Here is a 24,879-nt window from a genome sequence, read left to right on the forward strand (position 1 = left end):
GTCAATGTATGATACAGTGGGAAGAACAAGTATTTGATACACTGCCGATTCTGCAGGTTTTCCTACTTACAAAGCATGTAGAGGTCTGTAATTTGTATCATAGGTACACTTCAACTGTGAATCTAAAACAAAAATCCAGAAAATCACATTGTATGATTTTTAAGTAATTCATTTGCATTTTATTGCATGACATAAGTATTTGATCACCTACCAACCAGTAAGAATTCCGGCTCTCACAGACCTGTTCGTTTTTCTTTCAGAAGCCCTCCTGTTCTCCACTCATTACCTGTATTAACTGCACCTGTTTGAACTCGTAACCTGTATAAAAGACACCTGTCCACACACTCAATCAAACAGACTCAACACCTCTCCACAAACACCTCTCCACAATGGCTAAGACCAGGGGGCTGTGTAAGGACATCAGGGATAAAATTGTAGACCTGCACAAGTCTGGGATGGGCTACAGGAAAATGGGCAAGCAGCTTGGTGAGAAGGCTACAACTGTTGGCGCAATTTTTAGAAAATGGAAGAAGTTCAAGATGACGGTCAATCACCCTCAGTCTGGGGCTCCATGCAAGATCTCACCTCGTGATCTCACCTCACCACTGATAAATCCACTATAATTGAGAATTTCAGTAAGCATTTTTCTACGGCTGGCCATGCTTTCCACCTGGCTACCCCTACCCCGGTCAACAGCACTGCACCCCCCCCCCCCCCACAGCAACTCGCACAAGCCTTCCCCATTTCTCCTTATCCCAAATCCAGTCAGCTGATGTTCTGAAAGAGCTGCAAAATCTGGACCCCTACAAATCAGCCGGGCTAGACAATCTGGACCCTTTCTTTCTAAAATTATCTGCCGAAATTGTTGCCACCGCTATTACTAGCCTATTCAACCTCTCTTTCGTGTCGTCTGAGATTCCCAAAGATTGGAAAGCAGCTGCAGTCATCCCCTTCTTCAAAGGAGGGGACACTCTTGACCCAAACTGCTACAGACCTATATCTATCCTACCCTGCCTTTCTAAGGTCTTCGAAAGCCAAGTCAACAAACAGATTACCGACCATTTCGAATCTCACCATACCTTCTCTGCTATGCAATCTGGATTCAGAGCTGTTCATGGGTGCACCTCAGCCACGCTCAAGGTCCTAAACGATATCTTAACCGCCATCGATAAGAAACATTACTGTGCAGCCGTATTCAATGATCTGGCCAAGGCTTTCGACTCTGTCAATCACTACATCCTCAACGGCAGACTCGACAGCCTTGGTTTCTCAAATGATTGCCTCGCCTGGTTCACCAACTACTTTTCTGATAGAGTTCAGTGTGTCAAATTGTCTGTTGTCTGTTGTCTGTTTGTCTGTTGTCCGGACCTCTGGCAGTCTCTATGGGGGTGCCACAGGGTTCAATTCTTGGACAGACTCTCTTCTCTGTATACATCAATGATGTCGCTCTTGCTGCTGGTGAGTCTCTGATCCACCTCTACGCAGACGACACCATTCTGTATACTTCTGGCCCTTCTTTAGACACTGTGTTAACAACCCTCCAGGCAAGCTTCAATGCCATACAACTCTCCTTCTGTGGCCTCCAATTGCTCTTAAATACAAGTACAACTAAATGCATGCTCTTCAACCGATCGCTGCCTGCACCTGCCCGCCTGTCCAACATCACTACTCTGGACGGCTCTGACTTAGAATACGTGGACAACTACAAATACCTAGGTGTCTGGTTAGACTGTAAACTCTCCTTCCAGACCCACATCAAACATCTCCAATCCAAAGTTAAAACTAGAATTGGCTTCCTATTTCGCTACAAAGCATCCTTCACTCATGCTGCCAAACATACCCTTGTAAAACTGACCATCCTACCAATCCTCGACTTCGGCGATGTCATTTACAAAATAGCCTCCAATACCCTACTCAACAAATTGGATGCAGTCTATCACAGTGCCATCCTTTTTGTCACCAAAGCCCCATATACTACCCACCATTGCGACCTGTATGCTCTCGTTGGCTGGCCCTCGCTTCATACTCGTCGCCAAACCCACTGGCTCCATGTCATCTACAAGACCCTGCTAGGTAAAGTCCCTCCTTATCTCAGCTCGCTGGTCACCATAGCATCACCCACATATAGCATGCGCTCCAGCAGGTATATCTCTCTGGTCACCCCCAAAACCAATTCTTTCTTTGGCTGCCTCTCCTTCCAGTTCTCTGCTGCCAATAACTGGAACGAACTACAAAAATCTCTGAAACTGGAAACACTTATCTCCCTCACTAGCTTTAAGCACCAGCTGTCAGAGCAGCTCACATATTACTGCACCTGTCCATAGCCCATCTATAATTTAGCCCAAACAACTACCTCTTTCCCTACTGTATATATTTTATTTATTTTGCTCCTTTGCACCCCATTATTTTTATTTCTACTTTGCACATTCTTCCACGGCAAATCTACCATTCCAGTGTTTTACTTGCTATATTGTATTTACTTTGCCACTATGGCCTTTTTTTTAACCTTTACCTCCCGTATCTCACGTAATTTGCTCACATCGTATATAGACTTGTTTCTACTGTATTATTGACTGTATGTTTGTTTTACTCCATGTGTAACTCTGTGTTGTTGTATGTGTCGAACTGCTTTGCTTTATCTTGGCCAGGTTGCAATTGTAAATGAGAACTTGTTCTCAACTTGCCTACCTGGTTAAATAAAGGTGAAATAAATCAAATAAAAAAACATCATTCTTTGGGGATGCTTTTCTGCAAAGGGGACAGGACGACTGCAGCGTATTGAGGGGAGGATGGATGGGGCGATGTATCGCGATCTTGGCCAACAACCTCCTTCCCTCAGTAAGAGCATTGAAGATGGGTCGTGGCTGGGTCTTCCAGCATGACAACGACCCGAAACACACAGCCAGGGCAACTAAGGAGTGGCTCCGTAAGAAGCATCTCAAGGTCCTGGAGTGGCCTAGCCAGTCTCCAGACCTGAACCCAATAGAAAATCTTTGGAGGGAGCTGAAAGTCCGTATTGCCCAGCGACAGCCCCGAAACCTGAATGATCTGGATAAGGTCTGTATGGAGGAGTGGGCCAAAATCCCTGCTGCAGTGTGTGCAAACCTGGTCAACTACAGGAAACGTATGATCTCTGTAATTGCAAACAAAGGTTTCTGTACCAAATATAAAATTCTGTACCAATTCTGTACCAAATATAAAATTTCTGATGTATCAAATTGATTGCAAATTAATTACTTAAAAATCATGCAATGTGATTTTCTGGATTTTTCTTCCTGGACTTTTTAGATTCCGTCTTTCACAGTTGAAGTGTACCTATGATAAAAATTACAGACCTCTACATGCTTTGTAAGTAGGAAAACCTGCAAAATCGGCAGTGTATCAAATACTTGTTCTCCCCACAGTAGTTGTACAATTTAGATAATGCATTGATATATAGCTAGCTAGCTTTCTGAAATGATAACAGAGAGAACAAACAATATAGCTATTTGATCATGTCCGTGTGCAGTGGTGGAAAAAGTACTGAATTGTCATACTTGAGTAAAGGTATACAGTGGGGCAAAAAATTATTTAGTCAGCCACCAATTGTGCAAGTTCTCCCACTTAAAAAGATGAGAGAGGCCTGTAATTTTCATCATAGATACACTTCAACTATGACAGACAAAATGAGGAAAAAAATCCAGAAAATCACATTGTAGGATTCTTTCTGAATTTATTTGCAAATTATGGTGGAAAATAAGTATTTGGTCAATAACAAAAGTTTATCTCAATACTTTGTTATATAACCTTTGTTGGCAATGACAGAGGTCAAACGTTTTCTGTAAATCTTCACAAGGTTTTCACACACTGTTGCTGGTATTTTGGCCCATTCCTCCATGCAGATCTCCTCTAGAGCAGTGATCTTTTGGGGCTGTTGCTGGGCAACACGGACTTTCAACTCCCTCCAAAGACTTTCTATGGGGTTGAGATCTGGAGACTAGCTAGGCCACTCCAGGACCTTGAAATGCTTCTTACAAAGCCACGCCTTCATTGCCTGGGCGGTGTGTTTGGGATCATTGTCATGCTGAAAGACCCAGCCACGTTTCATCTTCAATGCCCTTGCTGATGGAAGGAGGTTTTCACTCAAAATCTCACGATACATGGCCCCATTCATTATTTCCTTTACACGGATCAGTCGTCCTGGTCCCTTTGCAGAAAAACAGCCCCAAAGCATGATGTTTCCACCCCCATGCTTCACAGTAGGTATGGTGTTCTTTGGATGCAACTCAGCATTCTTTGTCCTCCAAACACGACGAGTTGAGTTTTTACCAAAGTTATATTTTGGTTTCCTCTGACCATATGACATTCTCCCAATCTTCTTCTGGATCATCCAAATGCTCTCTAGCAAACTTCAGACGGGCCTGGACATGTACTGGCTTAAGCAGGGGGACACGTCTGGCACTGCAGGATTTGAGTCCCTGGAGGCGTAGTGTGTTACTGATGGTAGGCTTTGTTACTTTGGTCCCAGCTCTCTGCAGGTCATTCCACCCCCCATGTGGTTCTGGGATTTTTGCTCACCGTTCTTGTGATCATTTTGACCCCACGGGGTGAGATCTTGCGTGAAGCCCCAGATCGAGGGAGATTATCAGTGGTCTTGTATGTCTTCCATTTCCTAATAATTGCTCCCACAGTTCCCACAGATTTCTTCAAACCAAGCTGCTTACCTATTGCAGATCTTCCCAGCCTGGTGCAGGTCTACAATTTTGTTTCTGGTGTCCTTTGACAGCTCTTTGGTCTTGGCCATAGTGGAGTTTGGAGTGTGACTGTTTGAGGTTGTGGACAGGTGTCTTTTATACTGATAACAAGTTCAAACATGTGCCATTAATACAGGTAACGAGTGGAGGACAGAGGAGCCTCTTAAAGAAGAAGTTACAGGTCTGTGAAAGCCAGAAATCTTGCTTGTTTGTAGGTGACCAAATACTTATTTTCCACCATAATTTGCAAATGTGATCTTCTGGATTTTCTTTTCTCATTTTGTCTGTCATAGTTGAAGTGTACCTATGATGAAAATGACAGGCCTCTCTCATCTTTTTAAGTGGGAGAACTTGCACAATTGGTGGCTGACTAAATACTTTTTTGCCCCACTGTAGATACCTTAATAGAAAGTTACTAAAGTAAAAGTGAAAGTCACCCAGTAAAATAGTACTTGAGTAAAAGTCTAAAAGTATTTGGTTTTAAATATACTTAAGTATCAAAAGTATATGTAATTGCTCAAATATACTTCAAAAGTATAAGTAAAAGAATAAAGCATTTCAAATTTCTTATATTAAGCAAAGCAGACGGCACCATTTTCTTGTTTTTAAAATTTACGGATAGCCAGGGGCACACTCCAACACTCAGACATTATTTACAAATAAAGCATTTGTGTTTAGTGAGTCCGGCAGTAGGGATGACCACGTGTTCTCTTCATAAGTGCGTCAATTTCACCACTTCCCTGTCCTGTTAAGCATTCAAAATGTAACGAGTACTTTGGGTTGTCAGGGAAAATGTATGGAATAAAAAGTACAATATTTTCTTTAGGAATGTAGTGAAGTAAAAGTAGTCAAAAATATAAATAGTAAAGTACAGATATCCCAAAAAACGACTTAAGTAGTACTTTAAAGTATTTTTACTTAAGTACTTTACACCACTGTCTATGTGCAGTCCAAATATTAATGACGATTAGAATCTGACTTGGTTTCACTGGAATTATCAAATGGCAAGAGTCAGACAAACGTCAACCCTCAACATTCCAACAGCTCGTATAGGCACAGTTTAGTTGAGATCTCTTGACCGGTAGGTTGGTTTTCTTATTATGAAATCATTATTTTCACCTGTGCTAACTGAAAATGGTGCTCACAATAACGTTCATTAGCTGGCTAAGGTTAGCATGCTAGCTAGTTAAACTGCCAGCTGTCAGTCAGTGACTTATTTGTTGTTATTTCTCTGCTACATGTGGAAATCACCACAACGTTCCCACCCCCAATTTCTAAATACGTATTAACAGCCTGCGTCAGTTTTCGAGGTGGAACCTAAACAATAATTTCTGATCTAGGACAGGAATTACTCTAAATAAGTGCAGCAACTTCCTCTGAGGTGGGCCTTTACATTTGAATGCCTCATGTTCTTAGAACATATACCTTGTAATTTGAAAGTATAACAACAATCACTACTATTTTCTGGAGCCTATTTCAGGCTTAAGTGACTCAATGGACTTTCGGACAGGTCCCAATAGGTCCCAGTTACTGAGCTTTGTTGAATAAGGCAAATGTGGGATCATGGATATTAGGGTTTTGGGAATGGGGTTTGGGAATCTTGGGATAATAATTACCGGAGTCTCCTCCACAGGGGACTCCTTCATTTCCTCCGGGGTCGGAACGGATTCCTACGTACAAAAGAGAGTTGATTCACAATCACATCTGGGGAAAAAAATATTTTCAAGCCTCGGGGATGGCCTCTCTCGACTCTCCAGATTTAGTTTGGTTATTTCAAGTTATTTGGTATGTTTCCTTTAATTTTGTGTACTCCTATGTCACAGGTGGATAGCTCATAATAAATGGTTGGAATGGAATGGTATCAACCATGGAAAACATGTTTGACGTGTTCGATACCATTCCATTTATTCTGTTCCTGCCATTACTATGACCCTGTCCTCCCCAATTAAGCTGCCACCAACCGCCTGTGACCTATTTGCTATACTTCTAAATAAATATAGCATTTTGATATTTCAACTCATATACGTACAGTATATGAGAGTATATAACATTGTGGAATTTCAAGATTCAAAAGGTTGAGACTTCTGATGGCTGATGATACATTTACATTTCACAAGGCATTGGTTCCTTTGCTATAGGGATCTGGGTCCTGCTTTATTTAAAGTGCATCTTATGAAGGCTTCATAAGCACTACATAGATGCTTCACAAATCATCTATAACCGTATATAATGCTCTATAAAGATTTTTAATGTGGCATAACTGTGTGACATAACTATCAATCTATGTTAGATTCTGGGATTTTAAAGCATGGAGCTTTATGTGGAATACATGGAACAGGGGTTTGGGGATATAGCCAAGCTCATATGAGACTGGGTGCTATTCACACAAACCCAGATTTTGGTGAATACTGTTGTCTGGAAAAAAACATTATTTCCCCTGCCCCACGTTAATGATGGAAAGTGACAATTTATGTCACAGTATACATTGAGTGACATTTCTACAGTATAAATGCTAATTTCAAATGGCACATGAAATCCAAGGTTTGGGTTTGTTTTAATAGCATCCTCTGTATACTTTGGAGTGAGTCAGACCTCAATGTCATACCACTCTGTCCTGTATGACTCAACCTTAAAGCTTATATGAGACACTGTGTCAAATACAATTGAATGTTGAAGATTCTACAAAACATTGCAAAATATGACTTGAGGTTCAAACTCACACAAGATACTCGGCCAAATATGATTTTAGCTTCCTTTTTGCCAAATTTGGCATAAGTTATAGTTACCGGGGGAGCTGTTTCGCTGGGGGATGCTTTTTCAGCCTCTTCAACTGGGAGGATCTAAGCGCAGAAAAAGGTTTTAATGCACCTAGCTAGCAACCTTTTTCAGTACAGCCTTTAGCATTGAGTTTGCATTTGATATATTGAGCTTAATCTGCATCAATTACATACATAACAGCGGTTCTCCTTTTTATTGATATTGTTAGTATAGCATTCATGCAAGTGCAGAACGTAAAGTACTGAGATGCAGGCTTTGAGGAATCGTTGCATCCAGTCATTGCTGTGTTTGGCAAGGAAATGTTTGGTCCATTCTTTCAAGGTACAGGCTATCTTGGTGTATCAAGATTCTGCACAGATTCTGTGGTTATTATATTGTTATTATATTTAGTGGGATATACTCTTGTTCAAGGAAATTATTTTTAAACATGAGCATCTATATCAAGGAAAATCTCAAATCAAATGAATGAAAATAAGGCTACTCATCTTTTTTAAGTCGTTTTGATACGTGGTTGGCACATGGAAGAAAGTAAATGGATATGCAGACATTTCCTCCACTCAAGCATGACAATAAGAGCCATATACACACAGCAATTGTAATTACCCTTCGTAAATGAGCAACTCCCCAAGGCACATACCCAATATATACAAACGTATGTGGACACCCCTTCAAATTAGTGGATTCGGCTATGTCATTCACACCCGTTGCAATCTCCATAGACAAACATTGGCAGTAGAATGGCCTTACTGAAGATGTCAATGACTTTCAACGTGGCACCGTCATAGAATGCCATCTATCCAACAAGTCAGTTTGTCAAATTTCTGCCGTACTAGAGCTGCCCCGGTCAACTGTAAGTGCTGTTATTGTGAAGAGGAAACGTCTAGGAGCAACAACAGCTCAGCCACAAAGTGGTAGGCCACACAAGCTCACAGAATGGAACCGCAGAGTGCTGAACCGTGTAGCTTGTCAAAATCGTCTTTCCTCGGCTGCATCACTCACTACCGAGTTCCAAACTGCCTCTGGAAGCAACATCAGCACTAGAACTGTTCGTCGGGAGCTTAATGAAATGGGTTTCCGTGGCCAAGCAGCCGCACACAAGCCTAAGATCACCATGCACAATGCAAATGGTCGGCAGGACTAATCTCTGGAGTGATGAATCACGCTTCAGTATCTGGCAGCCCAACGGACTAATCTGGGTTTGGTGGATGCCAGGAGAACGCTACCTGACCCATTGCTTAGTGCCAACTGTAAAGTTTGGTGGAGGAGGAATAATGGTCTGGGGATGTTTTTCATGCTTCGGGCTAGGCCCCTTAATTCCAATGAAGGGAAATCTTAACGCTACAGCATTCAATGACATTCTAGATTCTGTGCTTCCAACTTTGTGGCAACAGTTTGGGGAAGGCCCTTTCCTGTTTCAGCATGACAATCCCCCTGTGCACAGAGCAAGGTCCATACAGAAAGCCTTCCCAGAAGAGTGGAGGCTGTTATAGCAGCAAAGGGGAGATCAACTCCATATCAATGGCCATGATTTTGGAACGAGATGTTAGACGAGCAGGTGTCCACATACTTTTGGTCATGTAGTGTATCTCTTTGCGATGTGGCTAGCTAGTGCTTGCCCCAGGTTCCAACCTGGAGTAGGATGAACAGCTCATACACTCAAATATAACAAGTCTGTCACAATGTATAAAACAACACATACCAGCCTCATAGGAACAGAACATGAGCACTAATCATATTTTGGAATACACACAAATAGTATGTGCATGCATGGCATCCCAACAGAAAGATCATTAAAAATGCCACCCTAATTCTTCAATCACATTCTGACACAGACACACACACATTTCCCACCCAAGATGACTATGATGCACTCAATACAATCAGTTATTCAAAGTCTCCACACGGACAATCTCTCAACCTAATGACACTTTGACAATGGTGATGGTAGGGTTTGGGCCCGGCTACTGAAAGAAGATGGACTTCAATGTAACACTCACAGAACCGAGTCACAGAACAGTAATGGCAGGGTGTGAGTGGACAAAGGGGAGGATCTTACACATACCTCAGTTGGTGAAGCCCCCTCAGGTTCTGCAGATGTCACTGGAGACCCCACAGTGAACTATACCAAGAGTGAGTTAGAGAAGAATGTAATATTTAAGACTTGAATCCTGTCATAATGTACAGATGTGTTATAAAACAATAAATGGGAGTTGTAGAGTGGATTGAGGTCAAAACAAAAAGTACCAAGTTTAAAATGGTAAGTTTTAAAATCAAGGAGAACATAATTGAATGACAAGGAAGGTGTCGATAATTGCAAAGTAAAATTTTTAAAACAGGATATCAAAAAGCATCTCCACGGATATAATGAATGGGATGATAACGATGATCATGATAATGACAAAGGTGAAAACACTGATGATGATGACGACGATGATGATGATGATATTGACAATATGAAAATATTGATGATGACGATGATGATGATGATAATAAATACGATGATGATGACGATGATGAAAAGGTTCCCTTAAACAGTGGCATAGAACTATGCCTTATAAGGATGACTTGGACCATAGATGGCTGGGGAATGACCCATGCTTGTGATGATGAGCGTGCTATTTCACAGTTACTGTATTTAATAGCTAACTGTCACTCACATCAGGCTTCTCCTCTCCAGGGCTGGTGGCACTCTCGGCTGCCTCAGCCTCACTAGTCGGGGAAGCAGGCTCCTGGATCTGTCCTGCCTCGGCCGCTGCCTCTGTGGCATCTGAGGCCTCAGTCCCAAGGACCTCCGGGGCCACAGCAGTCTCAGCTGTTGCCTCCGGGGCCACAGCAGTCTCAGCTGGGGGCGCAGCAGCTTCAGGGGCCATGGTGGCATTGCTTTCATTCTTTCCACAAAGACAGGCGAGGGAAGAACTGATCAACATCCCCTGTCTTACAGCAGCCCCCACAACCCCCCTGTCCCAACTCACCATACCTCTTTTGTACTTTTTTGATTATGCTGTGTAGCACCTTGGGTGCAACAAATGCACTACCGTTAAAATGAATTATCATCATCATCATCATCATTATTACCTGGATAGGTATGGCTGTTTAGCCCTTTAACCCTCTGTATAACTATACAACATAAACATTCCGAGTGGAACTGCAGCGCAGTTTCCTTTAATCTGCAAATAATTGAATCAGTTTCAACAGAGAATACAATGTGTTTGAAGGCCTTAAAGACAGACTTAATAATATGACATCATACAAGGCAACCTTACAGATATGACAGAACTCAAATCAGAATAGATTGTCACGGTTGCCTCTTTCCAGCGTGGAAATACCTCAAGGGAGGGCACAAATTGGGAAGAGCTAATAGGGGCAGTCTTGACAGATTAAAATGTTGTTGTTGTTGAGGTCTGTATGCAGGAACTTGTTCCTCTATGTACAGTATGATGATTCAATATTGCCGAGTATAGTTTAAATGTTGCTTCAGAGTACAGTTTGAGCATTTTGGCAGCAACACAAAAAAACAAAAAACATAAGTGTTTTGGATAACATATTCAACATAAGTGTGAACACATCCAAAACTGCACTTAAAGATGCACTATGCAGAAATCACTCCGCCATTTCCTGGTTGCAAAATTTCAGTCATTGCGTCAAAAAACATTGTACCGTCTAAACCGCTGTGAAATATATTTTCCATAACCCAAAATATTTTATTTTCAGCTGTTTGAAGCTGGTGTACAAAATCGAAAATAAAAGTGGCAAAACATTACCGTAGGAACGTGAAACATAGAAATAGCGCACATAGAACAGATCTAAAGCGTCATAGACTTGCTTTCAATGAGAATGACAGATCTATAACTCTCATTTCTATGTGAATTTGTAGGGGTCAACCAAAAACTAACATATTGCAGCTTTAACAAATACAACTGAATGAATGTGAAGATGGCGCCGAAGAACATGGCTGACGTTTTACATTCTCCCAACCAATTCTGCAATTCTGTTATTTTTTTTGCTTTTTGTGTAACTTATTTTTTTACTCATTGTGTACATAATGTTGCTGCTATTGTCTCTTATGACCGAAAATAACTTCTGGACATCAGAAAAGCGATTACTCACCACGGACTGGAAGAAACTTTTTCCTTTAACGAGTCTGACGAGAAGGATATCCTGCTTTCACTAGAACAGGCCCAGATCCACGCCTTTTACGTGAAGAAAAGACATCGGAAAAGAGGACGCAGATTGGGGATCCTTCTGAGAAGTCGGAGGCAAGTGAGTAAACTCCCAATGCCTTCCATTCTCCTTGCTAACGTGCAATCGTTAGAAAATAAAATTGATGACCTACTATTAAGATGATCCTACCAACGGGACATTAAAAACTGTAACATCTTATGTTTCACTGAGACGTGGCTGAACGAAGAAACGGACAATATAGAGGTGGCGGGATTTTCCATGCACCGGCAGAACAGAGACGCTACCTCTGGTAAGACGAGGGACGGGTGTGTGTGTCGTTTTGCCAATAACAGCTGGTACGCAATGTCTAATATTGAAGAAGTCTCGAGGTATTGAGGTAGTGCTTGCCTGAGGTAGAGTACCTCATGATAAGTTGTAGAACACACTATCTAAAAAGAGAGTTCTCGTCTGTATTATTCGTAGCCGTCTATTTACCACCACAAAGCGAAGCTGGCACAAAGACCGCTCTCAACCAACTCTATAAAAAGAGAGTTCTCATCTGTATTATTCATAGCCGTCTATTTACCACCACAAAGCACAGCTGGCATTAAGACCGTTCTCAACCAACTCTTGCCATAAGCAAAGAAGAAAATGCTCACCCAGAAGCGGGGCTCCTAGTGGCCGGGGACTTTAATGCAGGCAAACTTAAATCAGTTTTACCAAATTTTTACCAGCATGTAACGTGTGCAACCAAAAAAAAAACAAATCCTAGGCCACCTCTACTCCACACACAGAGAAGCATACAAAGCTCACCCCCGCCCTACATTTGGCAAATCTGAATACAATTCTATCCTCCTGATTCCTGCTTACAAGCAAAAACTAAAGCAGGAAGTACCAGTGACTCGCACAATACAGAAGTGGTGAGATGACACAGATGATATACTACAGGACTGTTTTGCAAGCACAGACTGGAATATCTTCCGGGATTCATCCAATGGCATTGAGGAATACACCACCTCAGTTATCGGCTTCATTGTAACTGCATCGATGACCTCGTCCCCACAGTGAGTGTATGTACATATCCCAACCAGAAGCCATGGATTACAGGAAATATCCGCATCAAGCTAAAGGCTAGAGCTGCCACTTTCAAGGAGCTGGAGACTAATCCGGACGCTTATAAGAAATCCCGCTATGCCCTCAGACGAACCATCAAACAAGCAAAGCATCAATACAGGATTAAGATTGAATCCTACTACACCAGCTCTGACACTCGTCGGATGTGGCAAGGCATGAAAACTATTATGGACTATTATGGACTACCCAGACGTGAGCTGCCCAGTGATGCGAGCCTACCAGACGAGCAAAATGCCTTTTATGCTTGCTTTGAGGCAAGCAACACGGAAGCATGCACAAGAGCACCAGCTGTTCTGGATGACTGTGTGATAACACTAACTGTAGCCGATGTGAACAAAACCTTTAAACAGGTCAACATTCACAAAGCTGCTGGGCCAGACGGATTACCAGGAAGTGTACTCCGAGCATGCGCTGACCAACTGTCAAGTGTCTTCACTGACATTTTCAACCTCTCCCTAACAGAGTCTGTAATACCAACATGTTTCAAGCAGACCACCATAGTCCCTGTGCACAAGGAAGCGAAGGTAACCTGTCTAAATGATTACCGCCCCGTGGCACTCACATCAGTAGACATGAAGTGCTTTGAAAGATTGATCATGGCTCAAATTAACAGCATCCTCCCGGACACCCTAGACCCACTCCAATTCGCATACCGCCCCAACAAATCCACAGATGATGCAATCTCAATCGCTCTCCACACCGCCATTTCTCACCTGGACAAAAGGAACACCTATGAGAGAATGCTCTTCATTGACTACAGCTCAGCGTTCAACACCATAGTGCCCACAAAGCTTATCATTAAGCTAAGGACTCTGGGACTAAACACCTTCCTCTGCAACTGGATCCTGGACTTCCTGACTGGACGGCCCCAGGTGGTAAGAGTAGGCAACAACACGTCTGCCACGCTGATCCTTAACACTGGGGCCCCTCAGCTGTGCCTCCCCTGTATTCCCTGTTCACCCACGACTGCGTGGCCAAACACGACTCCAACACCATCATTAAAATTTGCTGAGGACAACAGTGCCTGATCACCGACAATGATAAGACGGTCTATAGGGAGGAGGTCAAAGAACTGGCAGTGTGGTGCCAGGACAACAACCTCTCTCTCAATGTGAGCAAGACAAAGGAGCTGATCGTGGACTACAGGAAAAGGCGGGCCCGAACAAGCCCCCATTAACATCGACGGGCTGTAGTGGAACATGTCGAGAGTTTCAAGTTCCAACAAACCATCATGGTCCAAACATTCCTAAGTGAGTTGTGAAGAGGGAATGACAAAACCTGTTCCCCTCAGGAGACTGAAAATATTTGGCATGAGCCCTCAGATCCTCAAAAGGTTCTATAGCTGCATCATCGAGAGCATCCTGACCGGTTGCATCACCACCTGATATGGCAACTGCTCGCAACTGACCGTAAGGCGCTACAGAGGGTAGTGCGAATGGCCCAGTACATCACTGGGGCCAAGCTTCCTGCCATCCAGGACCTATATAATAGTCGGTGTCGGAGGAAAGCCCATAAAATTGTCAGACTCCAGTCACCCAAGTTATAGACTCTTTTCTTTGCTACCGCACGGCAAGCGGTACCGGAGCGCCATGTCTAGGACCAAAAGGCTCCTCAACAGCTTCTCCCCCCAAGCCATTAGACTGCTGAACAATTCATAAAAATCGCCACTGGGCAATTTACATGAATCTCCTCTTGTACAAAGCTGCTACTCGCTGTTTGTTTGTTACCTATGCATAGTCACTTCGCCCCCCACCTACACGTACAGATTACCTCAATTAGCCTGTACCCCTGCACACTGACTCGGTACCGGTGCCCCGAGAAGCCTCGTTATTGTGTTACTTTTTATTTTAGCCTACTTGGTAAATATTTTCTTCTTCTTGAACTGCACTGTTGGTTAAGGGCTTGTAAGTAAGCATTTCACTGTAAAGTCTACACTTGTTGTATTCGGCGCATGTGGCAAATAAAGTTTGATTTGATGACAGTACACAAACACAACACTGTGACGGAATGGGGTCACCAAAAAATGTAAATAAATATCTGAAGTGAAGCCCTAATTGACTCATTAAAATACTATTCCCTCAACAGTATTACATATATATCTACAGTTGAAGTCGGATGTTTACATACACTTAGGTTGGAGTCATTAAAACTCGTTTTTCAACCACTCCACAAATTTCTTGTTAACAAACTATCGTTTTTGCAAGTCGGTTAGGACATCTACTTTGTGCATGACAAGTCATTTTTACAAAAAAAATTCCAGACAGATTATTTCACTTAGAATTCAGAAGTTTACATACACTGAGTTGACTGTGCCTTTAAACAGCCTGGAAAAATCCAGAAAATGATGTCATGGCTTTAGAAGCTTCTGATAGGCTAATTTACATAATTTGAGTCAATTGGAGGTGTACCTGTGGATGTATTTCAAGGCCTACCTTCAAACTCCGACTTCGACTGTGTGTATGTATATCTATATAATGCTGTTGAGGGAATAGTATTTTAATAGATATATATACACACACACAGAGGCAGGTTTATTAGGTACACACATCTACACTGAACAAAAAATATAAATGCAACAATTTCAAATAATTTATTGCGTTACAGTTATATTTTTTAAAAATCTGTCAATTGAAATAAATTCATTAGGCCCTAATCTATGGATTTCACATTACTGGGAATACAGATATGCATCTGTTGGTCACATATACTTAAAAAAAAGGTAGGTACATGGATCAGATAACCAGTCGGTATCTGGTGTGACAACCATTTGACTCACGCAGCAAAACACATCTTTTTCACGTAGAGTTGATCAGGCTGTTGATTTTTGGCCTGTGGAATGTTGTCCAAGTCCTCTTCAATGGCTGTAAGAAGTTGCTGGATATTGGCGGGAACTGGAACACGCTGTTGTGCACGTCGATCCAGAGCATCTCAAATATGATCAATGGATGACATGTCTGATGAGTATGCAGGCATGGAAGAACTGGGACATTTTCAGCTTCCAGGAATTGTGTACAGAACCTTGTGACATGAGGCTATGCAGTATCACATGTGGTGATGGCGGTAGAGCAGGGTACAGTTGAAACCGAAACTTTACATGTTACGTTTATAGTTTTGTTCTGTGTAGAACCGGGACAGATCCCCATTTGGCTCTAAAACAGCCTGAATTCTTTGGGGCATGAAAACTTTGCTCAATTGGCATCAAGTGTGGGGAATGGTGTGGGGAACGTTTTCCTTTGGAAATCCAGGAAAACATTCCCCACACCATTACACAAACACAAAAGCTGCCAGTTGAGGACTTGTGAGGCGTCTGTTTCTCAAACTAGACACTGATGTACTTGTCCTCTTGCTCAATTGTGCCCTGGGGCCTCCCACTCCTCTTTCTATTCCGGTTAGAGCCAGTTTGCAATGTTCTGTGAAGGGAGTAGTACACAGCGTTGTACGAGATCTTCAGTTTCTTAGCAATTTAGTCTCACCAGGGGTGATGGTCAGATTTGCGTTTATCTTCGATGGAATGAGCGTTACACCTGAGGCCTGTACTCTGGAGCGGGATTGATTTGGAGGTGGAGGATCCGTCATGGCCTGGGGCAGTGTCACAGCATCATTGGACTGAGCTTGTTGTCATTGCAGGCAATCTCAACGCTGTGCGTTACAGGGAAGACATCCTCCTCCCTCATGTGGTACCCTTCCTGCAGGCTCATCCTGACATGACCCTCCAGCATGACAATGCCACCAGCCATACTGCTCGTTCTGTGTGTGATTTCCTGGAAGACAGGAATGTCAGTGTTCTGCCATAGCCAGCGAAGAGCCCGGATCCCAATCCAATTGACCACGTCTGGGACCTGTTGTATCGGAGTGTGAGGGCTAGGGCCATTCCCCCCAGAAATGTCCGGGAAATAGCAGGTGCCTTGGTGGAAGAGTGAGGTAACATCTCACAGCAAGAACTGGCAAATCTGGTGCAGTCTCTGAGGAGGAGATGCACTTAAGGCAGCTGGTGGCCACACCAGATACGGACTGTTACTCCCCTTTGTTCAGGGACACATTATTCCATTTCTGTTAGTCACATGTCTGTGGAACCTGTTCAGTTTATGTCTCAGTTGTTGATACAAATATTTACACATGTTAAGTTTGCTGAAAGTAAACGCATTTGACAGTGAGGATATTTGTTTTAATTGCTGAGTTTACACACACACACACACACACACACACACACACACACACACACACACACACACACACACATACATACATACATACATACATACATAATAAAGCAAATATAAGGACATAAAAGTTAGTAATGGAAGAGCAAAAACGTCTGTCATATTGACACTTGACTTACCAGCTTATCAAAATCTGCAACAAATGTTGGGGCTGTTGCTTCCATCTTTAAGATAAGTTGGTGGAAAGAGAAAGAGAGGGAGAAAGTTAAAACTATACTGGCAGCAAACCAGCAGTAATAAAATATCAGAGCATATACAATGTTAGTTTTGAAAGGTAAGTTATGATGGGATAATTTTGGGGAGAGTATTAGTGAGGGATTGACAAAGTGTTTGTAACCGGGATAGAGTGAAGGGTAAACTCATGTAAGCATAGTTTATCCACCTTTTTAAACAGTGAAGTTTTTGCAGCAATTACACTATATTCGCGTTGTTAGCAAATTTGCCCAACTACATTATTGTTGTTAGCATAAGTTTACCCAACTTGTTTTTTTTACATACCTGGTTAGTTTACAAAACTGTAGTTTAGTTCTCGTTTATTGTAATATCCCTAAATGCTACAACCATGTAAACTTCATACTATTCTACTACTAAGACAGTCTTTAGCTTCTTTATGCACAACAGGAACTGCTTTTTATATAACTGGAAGTTCAATGTTAGGGGTCAATTGCAACCAGTATTCGGGGTAATGCGTTACAAAAGTAACATGTTACTTTTTCAAATTGGGGAATATTATTGAAGTTACTTTGTTATACAACGAGTGCGTAACTAATCCCAACAACTAGCAGCATCAGGAGATAAGCTTTTGCGGCCTACAATCTTCTAACGTCACTTTATACCTAATTTAAATACTTCAGTTGTTTAAACTAATCTGCAAGTAAGTAAACTACATGACAAAAAGTATGTGAACACCTTCTGGTCATCTCGCTCCAAAATCATGGGCATTAATATGGAGTTGGTCCCCCCTTTTGCTGCTATAACAGCCTCCACTCTTCTGGGAAGGCTTTCCTTTGCAACCGAGGACAGATGATTTTGACGCGCTACATGCTTCGTGAGCTTGTGTGACCTACCACTTCGCGGCTGAGCTGTTGTTGCTCCTAGACATTTCCACTTACAATAACAGCACTTACAGTTGACCAGGGCAGCTCTAGTAAGGCAGAAGTTTGACAACTGACTTGTTTGGAAAGGTGGCATGCCATGTTGAAAGTCGCTGAGCTCTTCAGTAAGGCCATTCTACTCCAAATGTTGTCTATGGAGATTGCATGGCTGTGTGCTCGATTTTATACAGCTGTCAGCAACGGGTGTGACTGAAATAGCTAAATCCACGAATTTGAAGGGGTGTCCACATACTTTTGTATATATATAGTGTATAATATTTATGGTCGATTTTAACAAGTAATTGCATTCACAGGATGAAATACGAAAAAAATACGCGACACAAATGGAGATTATCTTAAACCAAAAAATGGTAACATCTCCTCCTAATGATCTGTTGCAAGTGATCCAACTTGATCCTGTCCGCTACCATATTATATTTTAGTTTTTTAATGACAAAGCATCTGCTCTAACTAACAAGGCAGCGATGAATCCTTTTCTCAATATCATCTTGTGATCACTAAAATAGAAATTTGGTCGAGACTAATTACCTGGGGAAATCCGTTAAATGCATTGTTGGTCACCTAAATCAAATCACAGACACACAATTAGTATGGGAGGCTTTTGGCATGGCTGCTTTGAAATGTGTTTTAATTATGCGGCAAGTGATGGAATGTTTTTTATAAAATTGACAAAGTGGAACCGACAAGCAGACAAGCAAGCAGAGGAGAGAGAGGAGAAGAGGACTGGGATTCTGTGGCGCTGCAGGATCCAGGTAGGGTTGCGGGACAGCACTTTTTATTTTATTATTTGTACATCTGTGGGAGGGAAAATAAGGAAGAGGGGATTCTGTTTGCTCTAGACTACTCTACGCTATTCTCTACGTAGAGGGGGGAGGAAGTCAGGTACCTCTTCCTTCTCTGTATCTATCTCTTGGTACAACTTTCCGTATCTCCTGTTTGCGACCTCATCTTCGGACAGGTCCGAGTTATCAGGCTCTTTGTGAGCTCGGCGGACGACTCCTTCCTTAGCTACTGCTTCGCTTCTTGGCCCGGGAAAGGAGGCGAAGAGGTCCCCTGCCTGGCTGCCGTCACCCCCTGAGGAGAAGAAGCCACTGCTGTCGCTGACTTCCTGCCAGGACCCGCTGTCGGTGGTGGCGCCCCCTGTCTCTGCGGAGGGAGCGGGGAAACCTGCCCACTGGACTGAACCATTGTTAGCGAAAGGGTCTGCCGCCCACCCTGCCCCAACTTCCCCGGTCGTCTCTGCGAATGGATCTGTCGCAAATCTAACTTCCCCACCTCCCCCTTGAGTTACGGCAAAGGGACCAGACTCAAATCCCCCTCCCACATGAGTTTCCGCAAAAGGATCAGACACAAAATCCCCTCCCCCGCCTTCCCTCTGAGTCTCCGCAAAAGGATATGAGGCAAATCCCCCAGGCGTCTCTGCAAAGGGGTCAGACTCAAAACCACCTTCCCCAGGGATCTCCACAAAAGGATCGGTCCCAAAATGGATCACCTGATCACCGGTTGAGCCCTGTTCTGGGACACTGGTTGGATCCGCAAATGCTGTTCCTGTTTCGGCAGACTGCGTTGGTGCCTGTTCTATTGGTTGGGCCCAGTCAGCTGCGAACCCTGCATCGCTTGCCAGAGCCTTCTCTTCCTGTAAAGGGGTGGCCCGATCACTTGAAGCCCAGTCTGCGAAGCCTCCCTGGGCTGTGCTACGGTCTGTGAAACACTGTTCTGCGGCGGAATCCAGTTCATCGTCAGTGCTGGCCCATCCTCCGTTCTGCCCCACTGAGTCCCCCCACTCCTCCGTCGTCTCATATTCTGAGCCGAAACCTTGTCTGCCGGCCGGCCGGACCAGGTACAGGCCAGGCTCGCTGCCTTCAGGGGTGTCCTCAATAATCTGGCCATGCTCGTTGGTGATGCGCAGGCCCGGTGTGGATTTGCGACGATCTCTCCATCCTGCCTCGTCTCCCTCTGAATCTGCCTGACCTGCTCCCCACCCTGCCTCCCATCCCTCTCCTGACCCTGCCTCTCCTTTCCCTGCCTCCCCTGCCTCTCCCCATCCCCATGATCTTGCCTCTCGTGGCCCCTGCCCCGGCTCCTGCTGGGCCTGCTGGTCGCCCCCCACTGCACAAGGATCACAGTTGGGGGTAAGTTGGGGGTTGGGATCCCAGCCGCTAACCTCGTCTCCAGCTGCGGCCGTTTCGGCCCCCTGTGGCTGCTCTGCTGCTGCTGCCTCCCCTGCCTCCCCGCCCCAGCCGTCCGCTGCAGGCCAGCCTTGGGCCTCGTCCTGCCCTGTGGTCGCTGGAATCTCGCCGGCTGCCGCCTCGGTGGCAGACGGGACAGAGTCTTCTTTTGCCGGGGCCGAGCCGAAGTCAGCAGCCCAGTCGGTGGCGAAGCTGGGGTCTCCCGCCTGCTCGGGGAATGCGGGGAACCCAGGGTTAAAGTCAGCAGTGTTCGGGGCCTCGCCACCGCCGCCCCCATCCTCCTCCACACCCACAGTACTCATAGACCCAGAATCCATCTGGAAGGACCAAGCCGGTGCGTGAAGGTAAGGTAAAGAGAGCACAGAGAGTGTTTATCACAAGAGGACAGAGAGAGAAGGTGAAATAATTGGCAGAGGTAAAGAAAGAAGACAAGGCATAGACACAAAAGAAGACAATTGTGACTGTGGATTGTGGCTAATGGAGTGGTCTGTGGTGGAGTCTAGTGAACAGTTCTGGATTGTGACGAAAAGAGTGAAAAACATACAGGTATCAAACAACTGGCTTGATGACAGGTACGACCAGAGGTCACAGATATTAACATTTTGAAATCAAGGCACGTAAATATTTGCCGAAAGGGATTTTGATGATTTGGAAGTCAGGTGTGGATGTATTACGTACAGGCTGCGCAGGTTCAGCATTTCCCTGGGGAAAAAAACATTTGTATTTAATGTCATATTCATCAGTATACTACTGTAAAAGTAGTATACTACTTTATTATCAATAAGAACAAAGTTAAATATAACTTTCATTCATCGTTACACATACAGATTGTAATAAAAATATACATGGAGTAGCATAAGAATAAGACAGGGGCAAGTTAATTGCTTGGAACTTAACTTGCAATCTGCTATTTGGTAGTCTTAAATACTGTTGCATGGGAGAAAAAACATTTGGCATAACAAAAGCCACAAAATGGCTACTTTGTTTTTATTTAGTCTACTGAGCATGCATATCACCATGCCAATCAAAGCTAGTAGAGGTCAGGAGTCCTACGTGTTGAGACTGATAGCTTTTGCTCAATGTTTTTTCTTAATTTTTCACTTGATTGAAACACTTTAATAAAGACCCGTGCTAAATGGGGACATGTAAAATGGGTTCTAGTCTTGTCTTTTTCAAAATTCAGAGTATACAAAATTCAATGTATACTTAATTCTCTAACATATCTAGGTATAATATATATTATTATAGTGTATTGTAACTAACTAATGACTATCTCATACATCAAGGTTATAAATCTCATCAAGCAACCAATCAACCAACGAATCAATCAAGTAGGACATTACTGTACTTACTGTCCACAAATCCCAGGGTAGTTGCTGTAGAACAAAACACGTGATTATTCACTATGAATGACGAGCACTCTATGTGCTCTATTGGTGTGCACGTATATTACTAGAGAGAACAGCGATATACATCATCTAGTGTACAGAAACATTTAAAGCTGAATATAAGATACATTTAAGACGGATAACATAGCATTGTGGTATAATAGATGAAAATTGAGATAAATGGACCTGTGTTATGGGTGGTGCAGCCTGTCCGATAGTGGTGTTGCCGTCAGGCTTGAATGGATCAAAGTCCAGATCCAGGAGAGATTCTCCGGGTCTTTCATTTGGCTGAAAATAATAAAATTCAAGTGTTGGTTGAGTTAACAGCTCTCTAACACAACCGTACTGAAAGGCTGAACATTTGAGATCAGGAGCAGTATCTGTCATACATCTCAGAATAGGAGTGCTGATCTAGGATCAGGTTCATCCTCCCTGTCTTTGTAATCTTATTCATTGTGATCTCAAAGGCAAAACTGATCCTAGAACAGCACTCCTACTTTGAGACGCTTCATATGGCCCCAGGTTATTTGTGTACTTTGTAGTTAATAAGGGATTTGTAATCTTGACGGCACTCTCTTAATAAACCCTTCACCCCTCCCCTCTAAAACAATACATGTTTAATATATCCCACTCCCACTGGTGGAAAACCTCCAAACACTGTGACCCACCAGGACCAGGAGCAAACAGTACTGTAATAGATGGAATAATGACGGGGCATGCTAGTGGAGACCTCTGCATCTTAGGTAGTTGTGGAGAGTAGTTTAGTGCCCAGTTTGAATACTTTGAAAAAGCCAGATAGTTGCATGCACAAAGCCAAGTATAGACACAAAAGAAGACAACTGTGACTTGTGGCTATTGAAGTGGTCTGTTGTGGAGTCTACTGAACAGTTCAGGGCCCGTTTCCCCAAAACATCTTAAGGCTAAGTCCATCAGTAGAACATTCGTAGGAGCATCGTTAAATCTATGAGCTGTTTCCCCAAAACCATAGTTACTAAAGTTGCACTTGAAAATGTTAGTTATTTACCAACTGCCTCAGAACATTCTTAGAATAGCTAAGCGTGTCCTTAGATGCGTTTTTCCCCTACCGTGTCACTTTATACACAGAAGAGCACAGCTAAACATACAACACATGACTAAAATGATGTGGACACGTGCTGTTCGAACATCTAATTCCAAAATCATGGCCATTAATATGGAGTTGGTCCCCCTTTGCTGCCATAACAGCCTCCACTCTTCTGGGAAGGATTTCCACTAGATGTTGGAACATTGCTGTGGGGACTTGCTTCCATTCAGCCACAAGAGCATTAGTGAGGTTGGGCACTGACATTGGGCGATTAGGCTTGAATTGCAGTCGGTGTTCAAATTAGGGCTGTGGCGGTCACGAAATTTCATCAGCCAGTGACTGTCAAGCAAATAACTGTCAGTCTCTTAACTAACATAAACACATTTAGCATTTGCTGGCATCCACACACTGCCTACAAGGCACTGATGCAGACCAATTCCGAGGTGCATAATGAAGATATTGGAAGAACTGTCCACATTTACTTTTCGTCAGCCAACAAGATGAGTAGGCTTAACGAACAGCAAAACCACTAGCCTATGTCAATCTACAATCCCCCATAGTACAAAAGTCGACCCATTCTATTCTGTGCGAGAAATAAATATTCCAAACATAGTCTGGGACAGTTGTGGGATGCGATAGATCCCAAATGAATACAACCACTAGCATCAAAAAAAACTTTTTTAAGCAATGTGGCTGATGCAACACATCAGAACGTTTATCTAAAAATGTTGATAAACTATTAGGTTATTTCTTCACATTATAAGTGCAGCAATGCGCACATGGCAGTAGGCTATAAGCATGAATGTTCCATTAGCGTTAAAACACCATTATCAAAAGTGACCGTAAAAGGTGCATTATTTTGATGAAATTATTTTCCCCAAGCTTGACTCTCACGCACTGCTTATGTATCCCAGTTAAGCTTTACACCCCAAGCCGATTAATGTGCTTAATTTTAAGAAGTTATTTGGCCACTTTAGTTGTGATACAAACCTTATTAAAACATATGGGCTAGGCTAAATGACTATGATTCATGTAATCTATCCATTTAAATAGCGAATGGAGGACATTTTTCCCGTGGTTATTTTTCATGTCAGCCAGTTAGGCTATACTCCTGTTGTATAGATAAGCAATGTGCTTAATATAAGGAAAGTTGAAAAATAAATATAGTAGGCCTAGCCTATAGAAAGCTGATGGGATCCCCCTATTTTTAATAGAGGCCATCACTGTTTGCTCGCTCAATTGCATAGCCTATAGAAATGTTGCACAACATGACCTCATGGATTCTCGTTAAGTGTTTGATTCGATTTTTGAAAACATTTACATTGATGTCAGTGATTAGAGGGACATTAGAGTGCTGAGTACCAGGTAGTTAAGAAGTTTGGTAGGCTACTAATGACCATCAGCAGCATCAGAGCTTGGAGAAGCCTAATTACCGTGACTAAATGGTCACATTGAATTTGACTGCCTTCATGACTCGTGACCGCAGGTGTGGCCGTAATACGGTCACCGCAACAGCCCTAGTAATAACACCCATTTGACTCTAGTGGGAATTTATCGCTCTCCCTCTGCCTGCTTATGTGCTCTTAACAAATTGTCCTTCCTGCTGCCTAACTATGCTAAATTCAAATTATTAATAGTGGGTTATCTTAATCTGTATTGGTTGATGCCAAGTCAGATGGGCTGAAAGATATTTGTACTGAGCTAAGTCTAACTCAGCTGATAACTAAACCAACTCGCCCCAATTTTAATGAGCAACATTTTTTGTCTGAGCTGCGACTGAGTGACTGGTGGGTTGTTTTAACTATCATTGACATGGATCATGCCCTCTAATTGTTTGAGTTCCCTGTTTAACACTAGAACCGCCTGGCCTTTCAGAATGAAATGAACCGCTCAGGCATCAGTCAGGCATCCCCTTCAGCGTACGCATCAGATGCATGTCAACCTGCAAGATGTGCAAACATGCTTGATAAATAAATGCTTGCTAAATAGAGAATAAACTATTGGAAATGATTAATTGCATGAAGAAATATTTGTGAAAATATATTAATGACAACATTTGTTGATTGTATCAGATACTGTATTGTTCCTTTATCGCCGT

The 24,879-nt window shown here is 43.0% G+C and overlaps 1 protein-coding gene across 11 annotated transcripts in view; it reads right to left on the reverse strand.

Moving 5' to 3' along the window:
- Positions 1–24,879, reverse strand: part of LOC139387434 (amphiphysin) — a 138,506-nt gene that overhangs the window by 8,923 nt on the left and 104,704 nt on the right. For 2 of the 11 annotated variants that reach the window (XM_071133596.1, XM_071133595.1), the window contains exons 12-21: positions 21,905–22,006; positions 21,683–21,706; positions 21,009–21,032; positions 19,028–20,647; positions 18,670–18,702; positions 17,146–17,190; positions 10,169–10,399; positions 9,574–9,630; positions 7,520–7,573; positions 6,350–6,403 (exon numbers count right to left, since the gene is read on the reverse strand). In XM_071133596.1, the coding sequence (XP_070989697.1) occupies positions 6,350–6,403; positions 7,520–7,573; positions 9,574–9,630; positions 10,169–10,399; positions 17,146–17,190; positions 18,670–18,702; positions 19,028–20,647; positions 21,009–21,032; positions 21,683–21,706; positions 21,905–22,006 (2,244 nt within the window). The remainder of the gene's footprint in view (positions 1–6,349; positions 6,404–7,519; positions 7,574–9,573; positions 9,631–10,168; positions 10,400–17,145; positions 17,191–18,669; positions 18,703–19,027; positions 20,648–21,008; positions 21,033–21,682; positions 21,707–21,904; positions 22,007–24,879) is intronic. The other 9 variants (XM_071133606.1, XM_071133600.1, XM_071133604.1 and 6 more) reach the window with 9 other exon arrangements.

This window comes from Oncorhynchus clarkii, chromosome 28, assembly GCF_045791955.1.
Source record: "Oncorhynchus clarkii lewisi isolate Uvic-CL-2024 chromosome 28, UVic_Ocla_1.0, whole genome shotgun sequence".
NCBI lineage: Eukaryota > Metazoa > Chordata > Actinopteri > Salmoniformes > Salmonidae > Oncorhynchus > Oncorhynchus clarkii.